The sequence below is a fragment of the Perkinsus marinus genome, assembly GCF_000006405.1.
Source record: "Perkinsus marinus ATCC 50983 genomic scaffold scf_1104296944018, whole genome shotgun sequence".
Taxonomy (NCBI): Eukaryota; Perkinsozoa; order Perkinsida; family Perkinsidae; genus Perkinsus; species Perkinsus marinus.
This window is the reverse complement of record NW_003211602.1, coordinates 30,954-43,379: the sequence shown is the minus strand read 5'-3', so window position 1 is coordinate 43,379 and position 12,426 is coordinate 30,954. Positions and strand designations below refer to the sequence as shown.

General features: G+C 47.8%; 4 protein-coding genes and 1 non-coding gene across 5 annotated transcripts; 2 read left to right on the top strand and 3 right to left on the bottom strand.

The window, feature by feature from the left end:
• Nucleotides 1-32: 32 nt before the first annotated feature.
• On the top strand, nucleotides 33-962 carry Pmar_PMAR002464 (Ran-specific GTPase-activating protein, putative). Its single transcript, XM_002780815.1, has 6 exons — nucleotides 33-141; nucleotides 199-311; nucleotides 358-445; nucleotides 489-586; nucleotides 634-757; nucleotides 801-962. Exons 1-6 carry the CDS (start codon nucleotides 55-57, stop codon nucleotides 900-902), a joined length of 612 nt encoding a protein of 203 aa, XP_002780861.1. The 5' UTR covers nucleotides 33-54; the 3' UTR covers nucleotides 903-962.
• Nucleotides 963-1,226: 264 nt separating this feature from the next.
• Pmar_PMAR002463 (hypothetical protein) lies at nucleotides 1,227-5,437 on the top strand (the record flags this gene model as incomplete). Its single annotated transcript, XM_002780814.1, has 15 exons — nucleotides 1,227-1,323; nucleotides 1,551-1,658; nucleotides 1,793-1,896; nucleotides 2,128-2,225; nucleotides 2,531-2,646; nucleotides 2,896-3,053; nucleotides 3,214-3,395; nucleotides 3,624-3,800; nucleotides 3,922-4,060; nucleotides 4,117-4,248; nucleotides 4,324-4,410; nucleotides 4,716-4,792; nucleotides 4,838-4,971; nucleotides 5,057-5,163; nucleotides 5,216-5,437. The coding sequence occupies 15 exons, from the start codon at nucleotides 1,227-1,229 to the stop codon at nucleotides 5,435-5,437; spliced, it is 1,938 nt and encodes a 645-aa protein (XP_002780860.1).
• Nucleotides 4,444-4,525, bottom strand: Pmar_PMAR002462. Its single transcript has one exon. It is a non-coding gene; the product is annotated as a tRNA-Ser (tRNA).
• A 1,763-nt stretch (nucleotides 5,438-7,200) lies between the features above and the next one.
• Nucleotides 7,201-8,727, bottom strand: Pmar_PMAR002461 (hypothetical protein; the record flags this gene model as incomplete). Its single annotated transcript, XM_002780813.1, has 7 exons — nucleotides 7,201-7,259; nucleotides 7,310-7,430; nucleotides 7,476-7,613; nucleotides 7,789-7,889; nucleotides 8,052-8,210; nucleotides 8,487-8,595; nucleotides 8,653-8,727. 7 exons carry the CDS (start codon nucleotides 8,725-8,727, stop codon nucleotides 7,201-7,203), a joined length of 762 nt encoding a protein of 253 aa, XP_002780859.1.
• A 1,425-nt stretch (nucleotides 8,728-10,152) lies between these two features.
• On the bottom strand, nucleotides 10,153-12,391 carry Pmar_PMAR002460 (Cisplatin resistance-associated overexpressed protein, putative; the record flags this gene model as incomplete). The annotated part of the gene is made up of 8 exons (XM_002780812.1): nucleotides 10,153-10,312; nucleotides 10,374-10,514; nucleotides 10,756-10,907; nucleotides 10,969-11,052; nucleotides 11,836-11,912; nucleotides 11,956-12,023; nucleotides 12,075-12,200; nucleotides 12,249-12,391. 8 exons carry the CDS (start codon nucleotides 12,389-12,391, stop codon nucleotides 10,153-10,155), a joined length of 951 nt encoding a protein of 316 aa, XP_002780858.1.
• Between the last annotated feature and the right edge of the window lie 35 nt (nucleotides 12,392-12,426).

Below are 12,426 nucleotides of genomic sequence, written 5' to 3'. Positions count from 1 at the left end.
TTGGAAGATACGAATGAGGTCTACATGTGATCAGCTGCTCCTACATCTCTAGCAATGGCAACGACTGAATTTGAGAAGACTGCTGAGGCTACTGCGACTGCTGAGAAGGCCCAAGTGATCGAGAAGGTCGACGAAGAAGAGGTGAGGGGTCTTCCTCCTCGCTGAGATCTGATCTTGACCGTGTGTTATTCATCGTAGGTCACCGAGGTCGACGGATGGGCTCCTTCCGTCTCACTTGAAGTGAGCGATAAGATCGAAACTGGTGAGGAAGACGAACAGGAGTTGTATCGTCAGAGGAGCAAGCTTTACAGGTAGGGCGTTGTTCTTCTTCGTCTTGGCAACTCTGTGTTTTATCAGGTGGATATCTAAGGATGAGGGCTCTGGAGAGTGGAAGGAGCGTGGTACTGGCGAGATGCGTCTATTGAGAGAGAAGAAGAGCGGAAGGGTATGTATTCAGAATGGTTGTTTCAGCTTCGATTTCAATGTAGGTACGCGCTCTTATGCGTCAGGAGAAGACTCTCAAGATTATCGCCAATCATTACGTTGTCGAGAATGGTCCTTACTGCAGCCTCAAGCCTAACGCTGGGTAGGATGGCGTTGCTAGTTGAATAGTAGGGAGAATGTCTTCTGTAGGTCAGAGAAGTGCTGGGTGTGGATGGCCAGTGATTATGCTGAGGGCGAACAACGCACCGAGCAGTTCGCTTTGAAATTCGGTAACCCTGACCTGGCCAAGGCTTTCGAGAAGGCTTTTAACGAGGTATGCTCGGCTAGTTTTGAGTGTGGCTATTGGTGGCGATCAGGCTAAGCAAGAGAACGCTGAGATCATCTCTGGCGAGAAGGCCGATAAGAAGGAGGAAAAGCAGGCAGAGGACAAGAAGGAAGAGGGCAAGAAGGAAGAGTAAAGTGCTGCTCCTGTTGCATTTGTATGACGTTTCTCCGGATATAATAACAAATACTCCATAGCTGTTCGAAAGTTGAGTTAGTCATATATGTGGGGAACTCTTTACACTAGGCGATGAACGCCACAGTATATGCGTGTGTCGGATGGGCGAGACCGAAGATGATGAGGTTAGTCGTCTTCAAGAGCGGTCTTTCACGCTTGTTGGCTCGGTCAGTGTTGAACAGGAGGTGGTCTAAGAGTGATCCTCGATGCCTGCTCTTAGTCCTCGAGAGCAGCAGTTGTGTTGGATCAATCATTTCTCCTCTTGCTATTGTCGTGCAGTGTCATGTCGTCGATCAGCCGAGTGATGCTGCGACCGCTAACATACACTATTGCGGCTCGAGCATTCTGTGCATCTACTGGGGGAGCACCCCAAAACACAGGTGATGTTGTGAAGCGTGTATTATCACTAAAACATATTATATTTCTATTATTAAAAACTATAATAGACTAAATTATTAAAAACTATATTAAAAACTATTATTATTTTTTTCGAGTATTCACATCGGACTCGACCCCTTTTGGAGAGATATGCAGTTACCCTGCCCTCGACCTAAACAGCTGTCAGTGAATTTCTGTGGGGAATTCTCAACGGAGGAATTCGTTGTAGGTCGTCCCCATCATCTCGATTCTTCAACTACGATAGTCCCTGGCCAGGAGCGTGCGCCGGCTTCCACGGCGACATTGAAAACTGTGGGGAACAGCTATATAGGTCTTGGTAGTAGGAGAGGAGGACCTCACTACTGTTTACTATGGTGTCGTTGAATATGAGGGATTCAATCTATGAACTTCTATTTCTACTTGTTCCCGCATAGTTGCAGAAAGCATTATGGCTGTCTATCGTGGTGATAGGTAAGTTCGACGGTATAGGCGACGACCCGATCAGGCTGGCCCAAGCTATCGCCTATCTTGAGAGCGCTATTGAGGCTGCAGGGAGCGACAACTCCACAGAAGCAGTGGTACCTTCAGGAGGCTCATACGGTTCTCATGTTGAGTTATGCTTGTCGTAATGAAGGAAACCATGTTTGTTGGTGAGAATATGAACATTCTCAGGAAACTTTGGAAATTCTCATTGGTTTCTGTATAGTTTCGGCTGACGAGAGTGTCAACTTGTAAAATTACCGCGGCAACTCATGGTCTTAGCCGCGGAAAACAAACTTATACTCCAACACTGTTGCATGATGTAGGCCAAGCTGCATCGTGATCTGGGGATGCACTATCACAGGGCTGACAAATTGCATAGAGCTGTGGAGGCCTATAAGGAAGCTTGTGCAGTTCTTGAAAGGTAACTTATATTTTCTGGCTTCACTACCTGTTCATGCTGTTGCACTTTCTCTTGTGTAGCCGAAATTCTATTCACACTTTTTCAATCTCAAATTCAGCAAATTAAAAAACTTCGATGTAGTTCTCGTAGGGAGGGGAAAGGTTTTCACGGTATGAACGTCCAAATTCGACATGGAAATGAAACTTCGAATTCGTAAATGATATCTATGAACTCCTGAATACAAGTTCGAATTCGTCAAACTCAAGATCAGTTTCGACCACCGAAAGCTCACAAGGTCGTGAGTAAAAACGTTGCTGGCTGTTCAGACTGATCAGCGATACATCTGCAGAGAACACTGAGCGGATCAAAGCGCTGAGGTATCAGCTGGCATCGGCATGTAGTTGTCTTAGTGTTGCTATCCGGGAACGGGATGGTGATGATGGTAATAACCTATCCCGAGTTGAAGTCGTGACGTGTGTGTGGATTACCGCGCGCCATGAAAATATCGAAGCATTCATTGAGGTATACCCGAGGCTTTGGCTATATGCAATCGTGCCCTGGAGTTGAGGAAAAGCTGTGTGGGTGCAAAGCACCTCTCGGTAGCTGAATGCCTCAATAACGCTGCTGGAATGCTGCACGTGCAAGGTATAGATGAGCCGGCCTAGGAGGAGTAAGATGGCATGGTTGTCAGGTTCTTATGCGCGGGCTGTTGAGTTGTATTCCGAGGCTCTGCAGATTCTTCTCACTCACACTGGGGGGAAGGAAGAGAACAGGTTTGTTGCGATGACGTATTTTAATATAGGCCTGGCCTATGAGAAACTGGGGAAGCTTGAGGGAGCTGCGGATGCGGTAAGGGGGAAATTGATCTCCTCGGAAGTCTGCGTAATGAGGATACAACGTGTAGGAGATTCTCTTTCTCAACTGTTTGGTGTTCGGGGTAGCGTAAGTGGTTCTGTCACTCGTTGCGTGCAAGACTGGGTGTATGATATAACGGTGGTTTGGTTTCCAGATGGAGAAAGGTGTCAATTTATCGGCACATCTATGGGGTCCATCTAACGAGAATGTGAAGGAGATGTTGAAGCAGTTGACGAGAGTCGTGACGGAGATTAGAAAGAGAAAACCGAAAGAGCCGGAGAATCGACCAATGCAGGGTCCACAGGATGATCCACAAAAGAACAAATCACGACTATGGTGAACGTATGTTTCTGCTCATGCGCGTATTGTGTGTATATTTGCGTTATAAGGTTGTTTGGGTGGGTCGGAAAACACCACATCTGAGTCTTGTCGATCGGGATAAGTCACACATCGCGATGCGGTAACCGGCCGCGTGGTACTTATTCCTGTATAGATCATAGGTTACTCGTAGACAATTCCTTTCGGTCCAGTGGATGATCTTGCTATTTTTGGAGATCCTTATAGGCGCGATAGGACTTGCTTGGTTATACAACCTGAACATGGAAAAGCTCGGCAAACTCAATACTGCCGGGGACATGTGGCGAGAGGCGATGCTCGGCGCCAACTTCCCTCTCATCACCCGGCTTATGCGGAGAGGGTGATATGGCAACTCATCGCGAACGAAGACTTCAGGAGGGCACGGTAAGGCTCTCGGGGAGTGCTTGAGGTGATCAACCGGAATCAACCTTGGTGCACTAGAATCGCCTTAGATAGGTCACTGATCTTGCCAGTGACTGAGAGTAGGTTGAAGTGTGTCAGTCAGGTCCCTCATAGCTGAATTGCCATATGATGGTAAGAGGGAGCGTTGGCACGGTCTGTGCAGCATAGCCTCGGGGGATATAGAAGGGGCCGCGGATGCCTTCATAAACGCCATAATGCTCTCGCTTGAGGAGCGCAACACTGTAAGGACTGCGATCGCAGTCTGATCGCTATGGTTCAATGTATTTGCTCGTCTCAGAGAGTGCGGGCAGAGAGTCTCACACAGCTGAGTCGTTTGCCTGAACATTTGATCCGACGTGCCGAGCGGGAAATAGTAGAGACGAGAGTCTTGGAGGATTCGAGTAAGACTGAGAAAGGCCAAGCCAAGCTGGTGGGTACCCTCACATAGAATGTGAAGAGACTAGAATGTTGGCAAGCGAATGCCGACCTATGGTTGCGTGTGTAGGTTGGTGATGTCCCAGATGTGGTCTCCGCGAAGAATCAGACTGCTGTGGATCATTCTGAAGATCTACTCCGATTTATGTTGACACAAGTAGGGCAAGTAGAGGGTGAGACAGACAATTATCGACAGCGGCAGGATTCGAACCTGCGCGGGCAGAGCCCAGTGGATTTCTAGTCCACCTCCTTAACCACTCGGACACGCTGTCATAGTGGTTAGATCAGAACTGCCTGTGCCCAGCTTTTGCGACTCTACCTGCACTTATTCCATGGACTACTTAGGTTTCCCTGGATAAAATTAATATAAGATGTCCCAGCCGGCATTACTTAAATTCTCTTAACGCAGTTCGATTTGGAAAAGTGCCGCGTCGTCTCGGTGGATGATCTTCTCTTTATCAGCCCGGGTTGCTTGCATGTGAGAATCTCGGGAGAGCTGCACGTGCTACCGCCCTACTGAGCGGTTGTCACTATCGCCAGTAGGATTCTGTCCCGAGTGGATGAGCAAGCTCCTTTTTAAATAGGCATAGCACTGCAGTGGCACTTGCAGCTCTCGAAAGAGCTGTGAACAAGAAGTCCGTCGCAGCCATGCAGAGCAGTTTGATTCGTCTCAGGAATGCACTGAGGAGAGGCAGATCTAACAGAAGCATGAACCCAGGTCGGTCCGTATAGCAAAATATTACTTTACTGATTTTGAATATCTGCAACAAGATGTGTAGTGAAAACCAGCATGCACTATTCAGACGATCAAAAGCACATCGGTGATGGCATCAGATCGGTACTGGAGGCCGGAGCAGTAGATGAGCCGTATGTGGCCAGAATCATGCAGGCTCTCGGTTGCGAAGAACAGGTGGGCAGACATCGTGATCATCAACCTTTCTCTGTGAGTATTTATTGGTCAGACTCGCATGACTGATAATGACGGTGACCGTGATTGTCTACCGAGAGGGAGAGAGTCTGCCTGTGACCGGCCTGGGCATCTGGACATGACCAACACTTGTATTGCGGAAGCTGGAGCGACCATATGGGGATTCCCAGAGCCTGTAAGATGTCTTCCCCATTTGGAAGCTGGAGAGTTTTCTAACGTATTCAACAGCTCTGCCAAACACGGCAATGCAACTTGAGGCTTATCCAGCTTTGTCGGTCTTGTCAGATTCGAATGGCTGGACTCGATGGTAGAATCTCCTCGAGTAGCGCCTATTCCTGTGGTCCTGCATTTGAGGTGCGTTTGTTCAGTTGTGTACATCGATCCAATCGTGCTGTTGCAGGACACTGGCCTTGACCCTGGTGCCGAGAGCATGTATCATATAATCAAAGATATCCAATTTCCTTGTTTTTTCACTGTTGAGTGTTCGAGTGAATTTGGCATGCGCATCTCCATGTCGAGGGGCCCGGCATGTAATGGGTATACTCAGACCAATCATTCGGCTGGGAAACGCAGAGTTTGCAGAATCACAACACGTTACATGATACAGGAGGCGAACATACGATCTCAACGAGAACTCCCCCGATAGAGAATGCCGAACTCAGTCGGTGGTTGAGAAAAAAGAAAGTATTGGTAGTCGTTACTCCGATGCTTAGTTCTGAACGATCATCGCGATTTATCGAACGCCAGAGTTCATCCAGGCATTGTCCTTGGAAAATCTTCGGACCCCCACCGAGCGGCGATATAGTAGACAAGCAGATGCGTCTCACCACCTAGCAAGGTAGACGACCAAACAGCGGAACTCTAGTCGACCAATAGTCGTAGGTGGAATCCGCATCAACCAGGTTGAAACCCGGCCAGAGGCTTCGAGGTGCTTGCGCTCCCTCTTCAACTCCAGCTCCAGTCCGGGTTGAGGATGAATTCGTCAATCAAAGTGGTCAAGCGGTGGAACGTCTCGTCCCTCACCACAAAGTGGCGACTCATCGCTGACGAGTTGTGATATTCCCCGTTCAAAGCTCGATCTCGACACCATCAAAATTTCTGCAGGCCACTGAGCTCCACAATCCCTTACAAAAGGCACCGGTGAGAATAAAGTGTAACATCAATTCATGAACTGTATCGTGGATGACGTGGAAGTATGCATGCACCTACCCTTGTATTGACAACCGCTCGCGTAGCAGTGGAATAGCTATCGCGTCCGCAATCTGTGACAGATTATCTGTCCAAATTCTCATTATCGCCGGTAGGAATAATAGAATTGTCAGGGGTCGTCGCTTTCATGTATATCGTCTACAGTTCATATGATCACCATAATGTGTGAGTCCCACAATCACACTCTGTACGCATGAACCTACCTGTCACGCACCACCCATCAGTGTCTATCAGAGGCTGATCCAACGAGTGCTCGCATTCTTGCGACTTGCAGTATTCCATCTCAGGCGCATGATACCTAGGGGCCGGCACAAAAGACAGCCTGAGTCCTTCAAGCTCCCAGGCTAGTCACACAAGTCAAACTGGCTTGACCTGGAGTAGCATTTATGTTAAGTATATTATCTTTAACCGATGTCTTCGATGTAGTTCAGACCTACTAGGTCTTAGGAGCACTCCAGGTAGCGAGCTTCACTGGATTCGACAGAAACTTGGTTGATATTGATGTTAATATGAACAAATATTGATGTTTTGGACGTTGATTCTCTAATGGTTCGTCAAAAGGTATACAGTACTACGACAGATGTATATCTACTCTGTAATCGTTCGGGTTCAGAGATCATTCAGAGCTTACATGGTACAGGAAGTAATATTCTGAGCCCTCTTGCTTAACGGTAGCCTCACCGAACTTATGCAACTCAAACTCACTCAGTAATAAGAAAAATCGTCGTGAGTCACAACACACTTATCCAGAACCCCATCATGGGACTCCTATCATTGATAAAGCAAGCTGCATTTCACAACAGGGGGATCCTACTCCCATGAACCAGCGCGACTTGGACCCAGGGCTTCCGTCGTGTCCTCAGCGGTATCTAGATGATGAGATGATTTCGCAATACGATGAAGATGGGCCACCACTCACCTTGGCTGGGCTCATGGGTGTTCTGTCTGAGAGTTTCGATGTAAACATCGGAAGCCGGAAATGGATCTATTGGGGGGTCGATGCACCAGATACCAGTAAGATGCTCGTAGTAGTATGGGAACTGAGATGAACGCCACTCGGACTAGCCTGACAGAAGTCTGCACACCTTCCCAGCTGTCAACCGCTGCCAGAATTGGGCGAATGACCACCTGGAGGCTTTCACATTATCCCTATGTTTCCGACCCTGCATGTGTTGAGCCCACTGATACCAATCACTCAGTTGGGCATCACAGAGCTTGCAGACCTGAGTAACACCATATACACTGCAGAAGACCAATGCACAACTTCGACGGGAACTCCGTCACTTTGAAGAGTGTCGAAATCGATCGACCGCTTTCGATTGTGATAGTTTGGCATTGTTCTCAATGATAGCAGAAACATGAATACATCCATGTCCTTGGATCGACGTACAAACTTACCGTATCCCATCCGTCATCCATAGCGGGCGCCTCTCCCCAAACTGTCCCTGAACGCTCAGCAAGCGGCGGTATAACGGACAAGGACGTGAGCGCCACACAATCTACCAAGAGAAAGAGCAATAGATGATAAGACGGCTGTTAAGGACAAACAAATCCTGAATGAAATTCGTACTACGAATGCTCGAAGTCTTTGAAGGAGTTTGATATCATGGATTTCTCCATGACAGGAAATCTCCGCACCGGAAAAGATGAGATCGAGTTACCAGGATAGAATTGCTGGTGACACTGCTCCATGAACTCCCTGTAGCCCGTATACTGCGGATCATTACGCCAAGATAATGCTTGTGAAGCTGACTCGAGACGAGAAGTGGAGGCCGGCCCGATGGATGGGGTAGAGATATTACTACTGGTATGGATAGGAGCTGAAAGGGCAACAACAATCCCGAACCCCTTGGCAAGCTAACGAGACGTCTGTGCTCTTGAGCATATATGCTGTATTCACCAGAGTAACGTTTTTTCTCAAGTAAAAACGAGCAGAATCCTTCGATCGTGCAGTAGTAAATAGGGAATTGTGGTTCTCAAGAGTCGCGATAGCCCCAGTTGTCGGTCCATGATAACCGCTCGTTTCTCAAATAATTTATAAGCGCAACAACCATAAGACTATTCACAACCACTGCGTAATAGAATCCCGAACCTACCAGCAGATCCCTCGTCAGCTGACTTCTCCCACGAAAGGTTTCGGAGGTTCTTAGCGTGTTGCTTGCCCCGTATATGGTCCTCCAACATGCCCTCGTAACAGACGCTTGTCTGATAGAAAAAGCGGCAAACCACCGTTTATCACTCTACTAAGAGGAATAACCCTACGTGGCACAAACCGCATTCCCAAAGGCCTGCAGAGTTTCGACCGATGAAAAAACCATTTTGACGAGTTCCTTCCATTTTGACGGAGAAACCAACCACAGTCGACGAAGAATAACAACTGATCAACATTAAGATGATTTTCAACGATAACTATCAAGACTAACTCGAAAGGGAGCTATAGTCTATAAATCAACAATCCTTCTCCGAATAACACCCGTGAGCGGTATACAGTAAAGGGCTATTCAAAGGTCTCTCTCACTCTTGGTCGCTGCTCGGCCGGGCGACTCTGTAAGGCCATGACGGTCTCAGCAGAGCTGGTAACGTCAGAGGAAAGGTATACGTTCTACGTTCACGTTCTACATTTGCTATGCATTGGAGTCAACTGATAGTTCTTCAAGCTATGAGCCGAACAATGTCAAAGCTCAGTGTGTGAATTGGGCAAAATTTTCCCCCAAATTGAGGTTCCACTGATGCCCTCTTTTCCCTGCACCAAAAGAGGTATCAGATATAGGTATTTTCCGTGTTGATATAAGCAGCAGCCGAATTAGAAGCAAACTGAGCTGCGTTCCCCTGCCCAAGGTAAGGAAACTCATGGATCTCGCAGAAGCCTGAGCTAACTCCAAGATTGTGCAACGGGGTAGTCGAACGAGATTGGCAGTGATGAAAACAGCGAAGACAGGAATAGATTTAACGTAATTTGAACTGTAACTTCCATGGATTTTGTCACTTATTGTTGCTCAGAGATGATGCCGTCACATTCATTGTTTGCTTCCACGGTTTGAACTTATCAAGTTTTAGAATCAAGCTTCACTGAACACGTATCACGTACCAGGCTCCATCACTTCCTCGCGAATTCTGCTCGCATAAGGTGAGGAAATACGACCCCAATGGGACAGATTTTCCCGCATGGAAAAGCGACTACTAGCAATAACGCCACAATACGTGCCCTACTACTACCCTACAACTGTACTATGCATTGCGAGGCGCACTCACCGAGACACAATGCAGACCACAGTGGAGGTAACTGCGATGTAACTCAAGACGAATCTGATGACATTCCAATCAAATATTTAGAAATGAGAACTATCATTCACTTCAATCACGACTACCACTGCGGTCCCTCTTATCACGAGAGCGAGACCGGTGACGACGGTGGTGACAATCCTTATCTCTATGATGTCGATGCTTCGGCTTCTTTGAACCTAACCATGGATTAACTTGGCTCTACTTGGAACGTTCTCTATAAGCTCGAAGTGGTGACTCCAACGGAAAGAACCACGACGAAGCAGATCCTCGCGCTCGATGGAACTCTACTTCCACTAATGAAGTGCTGATTCACGGAATTAATTGAGCTGTGCTAGTCGAAAACCACCGACCTATCCGACTATTCCCCCCATATGCTCCACTTCGTTAACTACTGGACAAATCTGCTACTGCTGAGTGCAACAGACATTTCAACAGGGCCGGGACTCAAAGCAGCACTGTATGCCTAGCTCGAGCCACTCAGTTAGACGGCGCCTTACGCATCTTAGAAAGATGAGTCCTCCAATCCTCAACCTTCGACTGGTACTCCTCACTCTTCCGTTCATCCGCTTCTGGACCGTTGCTCGTTTCCTTCTTCGGGCTCTCTTCAACCTTCTTGGTCTCAGAGCGTTGCGGAGATCTACAGGATAACCCAACATAACGCTACACTATAGCTAATAGAGTAGAAGTGCCAGCCTCACCTGCGTTCAATGGGAGTCCTCTCAACCCGTGGCGTTTCCCTCGTTGATGGGGATAAGGGCAATCCTCTACCCGAAGCAAACTTCTCTCTCAACGCTTTGCTGGTTTCCTTTATCTTCGCCCAGCCTTGATGCTGCTTGCCACTGCAATGAATCAGAGTACTATTTATACCATCAATATCGATATGCGCAACGAGGAAGTACGATTATCCAAACCCCTCACTGTGGAGGACGAGCAGCCAGCAAGTCAAAATGCCTGAGACTCTCCGTAACACGATGACTGCCTCAACAATACCACTGAGGAAGCAAAAGCTTCTCTTCCCGCCATCCCCATCTTCAGTGCATTAGACTCAAATCACGAATCAAAGCCACCCAAGCGACCTACCGTGCATGTTCGTGATTTTCCAAGGTGATCCGAGAGTCGTTCTCGTTCAAAGTGACTAGACAACCGCAAACGTCACAAACGAACTCCGTACGCGTCATATGAAGGTACTTCTCGCCACTCAGGTCACGAATCTTGTCATTCAATGGCTCGATCTAAAATGACATAAGTACCGTCACGCGCCACGAAATTATCTTCATCCCTATCATCATGTACCAGGGACATTTTCCTCTCAGAATCCACCAAACGGCCCCTCTCCGCCAAGCTCTCGGCTTCCTTGACCAAACTGTTGATTTTAACCTAACACCATAGTAAGGCCGATCAGTCCGGACGGGGCAACTATGCCACCCCAGGATACGCCTCAGTACAATCAATTCCTCTGAGTGGGGCAGCTATGCCACCCCAAGATACGCCTCAGCATGATCAATTCCTCTGAGTGGGGCAACTATGCCACCCCAAGATACGCCTCAGCATGATCAATTCCTCTGAGTGGGGCAACTATGCCACCCCAAGATACGCCTCAGCATGATCAATTCCTCTGAGTGGGGCAACTATGCCACCCCAAGATACGCCTCAGCATAATCAATTCCTATGAGTGGGGCAGCTATGCCACCCCAAGATACGCCTCAGTACAATCAATTCCTATGAGTGGGGCAGCTATGCCACCCCAAGATACGCCTCAGTACAATCAATTCCTATGAGTGGGGCAGCTATGCCACCCCAAGATATGCCTTGATAGAATCAATTCTTACGAGTCGAGCGACTACGTCACCCAGAGGTACATACTAGTATGGACAAATCCTCTACGAGTGGGGTGCATATGCCACAACCACCCCAAGATATGCGCTGGTAGAATCAGATCCTCTACGAGTGGGGCGCCTATGCCACAACCACCCATAGATACGCACCGGTAGAATAAATTCCTGATTATACATTTAGACAAATCCCTCCTTATGCAGAGCATTTGGTTCAGAATGCGAAGTTTACATCACTATTTTCGATACAATGATGATAATACATATATTTCAGATACTACAGCTGTTCGAGAGAAGCCGCGACACCCAAAACAGTCAGATATAGTACCCGGAGCTCATCAATCTTCTCTCTATTCTGAGCAGGAACCTCTATATCCGGTATCTCCGTTGCTACCCTAGCCTTTCCTGAAGCAGCACAGATGACGAGCATCCTGCATACGCCACATACCTCTGCGGATCTTCTGCGCCAGCTGAGTCTCCATGTACTCGCAATAACTCAGTAATTTACGTTCGTACCTACTCTCGAATAGTCAGCTCCATAACCTCCCTTATCGTGCCTCAACAGACCTGTCAATTATTTCCCTCTTTTCTCTACCGTCCTCCATCTGATCAAACCGGAACTTTGTGTACTCACAATGCTCCTTTCCACAACTGCCCATATAGGCACGAGTATTCACGAAGAGCTCATTCGGGCTGAGGCAACCATCATGAGCAGCAACCATAGGAGACAGCCTATGCTACCAGAAATCCACCAGATAGTAGGGGCAGTACTGATCCTGAGTTAGCCAGTTTAACCTGTTTTCTGACGACTTTGACTTGGCAGCTGCAGTAGCGTTACGGTCACGCCCCATAAGCTGATCAAGGAGTGCTCGAGCTTCCTCCATTGAAAAATTATAAAATCTCTGTTAGTCATATGCAT

What these genes read in the sequence shown, in the direction of transcription:
- Pmar_PMAR002464 (XM_002780815.1), top strand. Translation starts at nt 55, where the DNA reads ATGGCAACGACTGAATTTGAGAAGACTGCTGAGGCTACTGCGACTGCT. An exon ending in CAGAGGAGCAAGCTTTACAG is followed by an intron (nt 312 to 357) that starts GTAGGGCGTTGT and finishes GTGTTTTATCAG; the next exon opens with GTGGATATCTAAGGATGAGG. An exon ending in AGCCTCAAGCCTAACGCTGG is followed by an intron (nt 587 to 633) that starts GTAGGATGGCGT and finishes TGTCTTCTGTAG; the next exon opens with GTCAGAGAAGTGCTGGGTGT.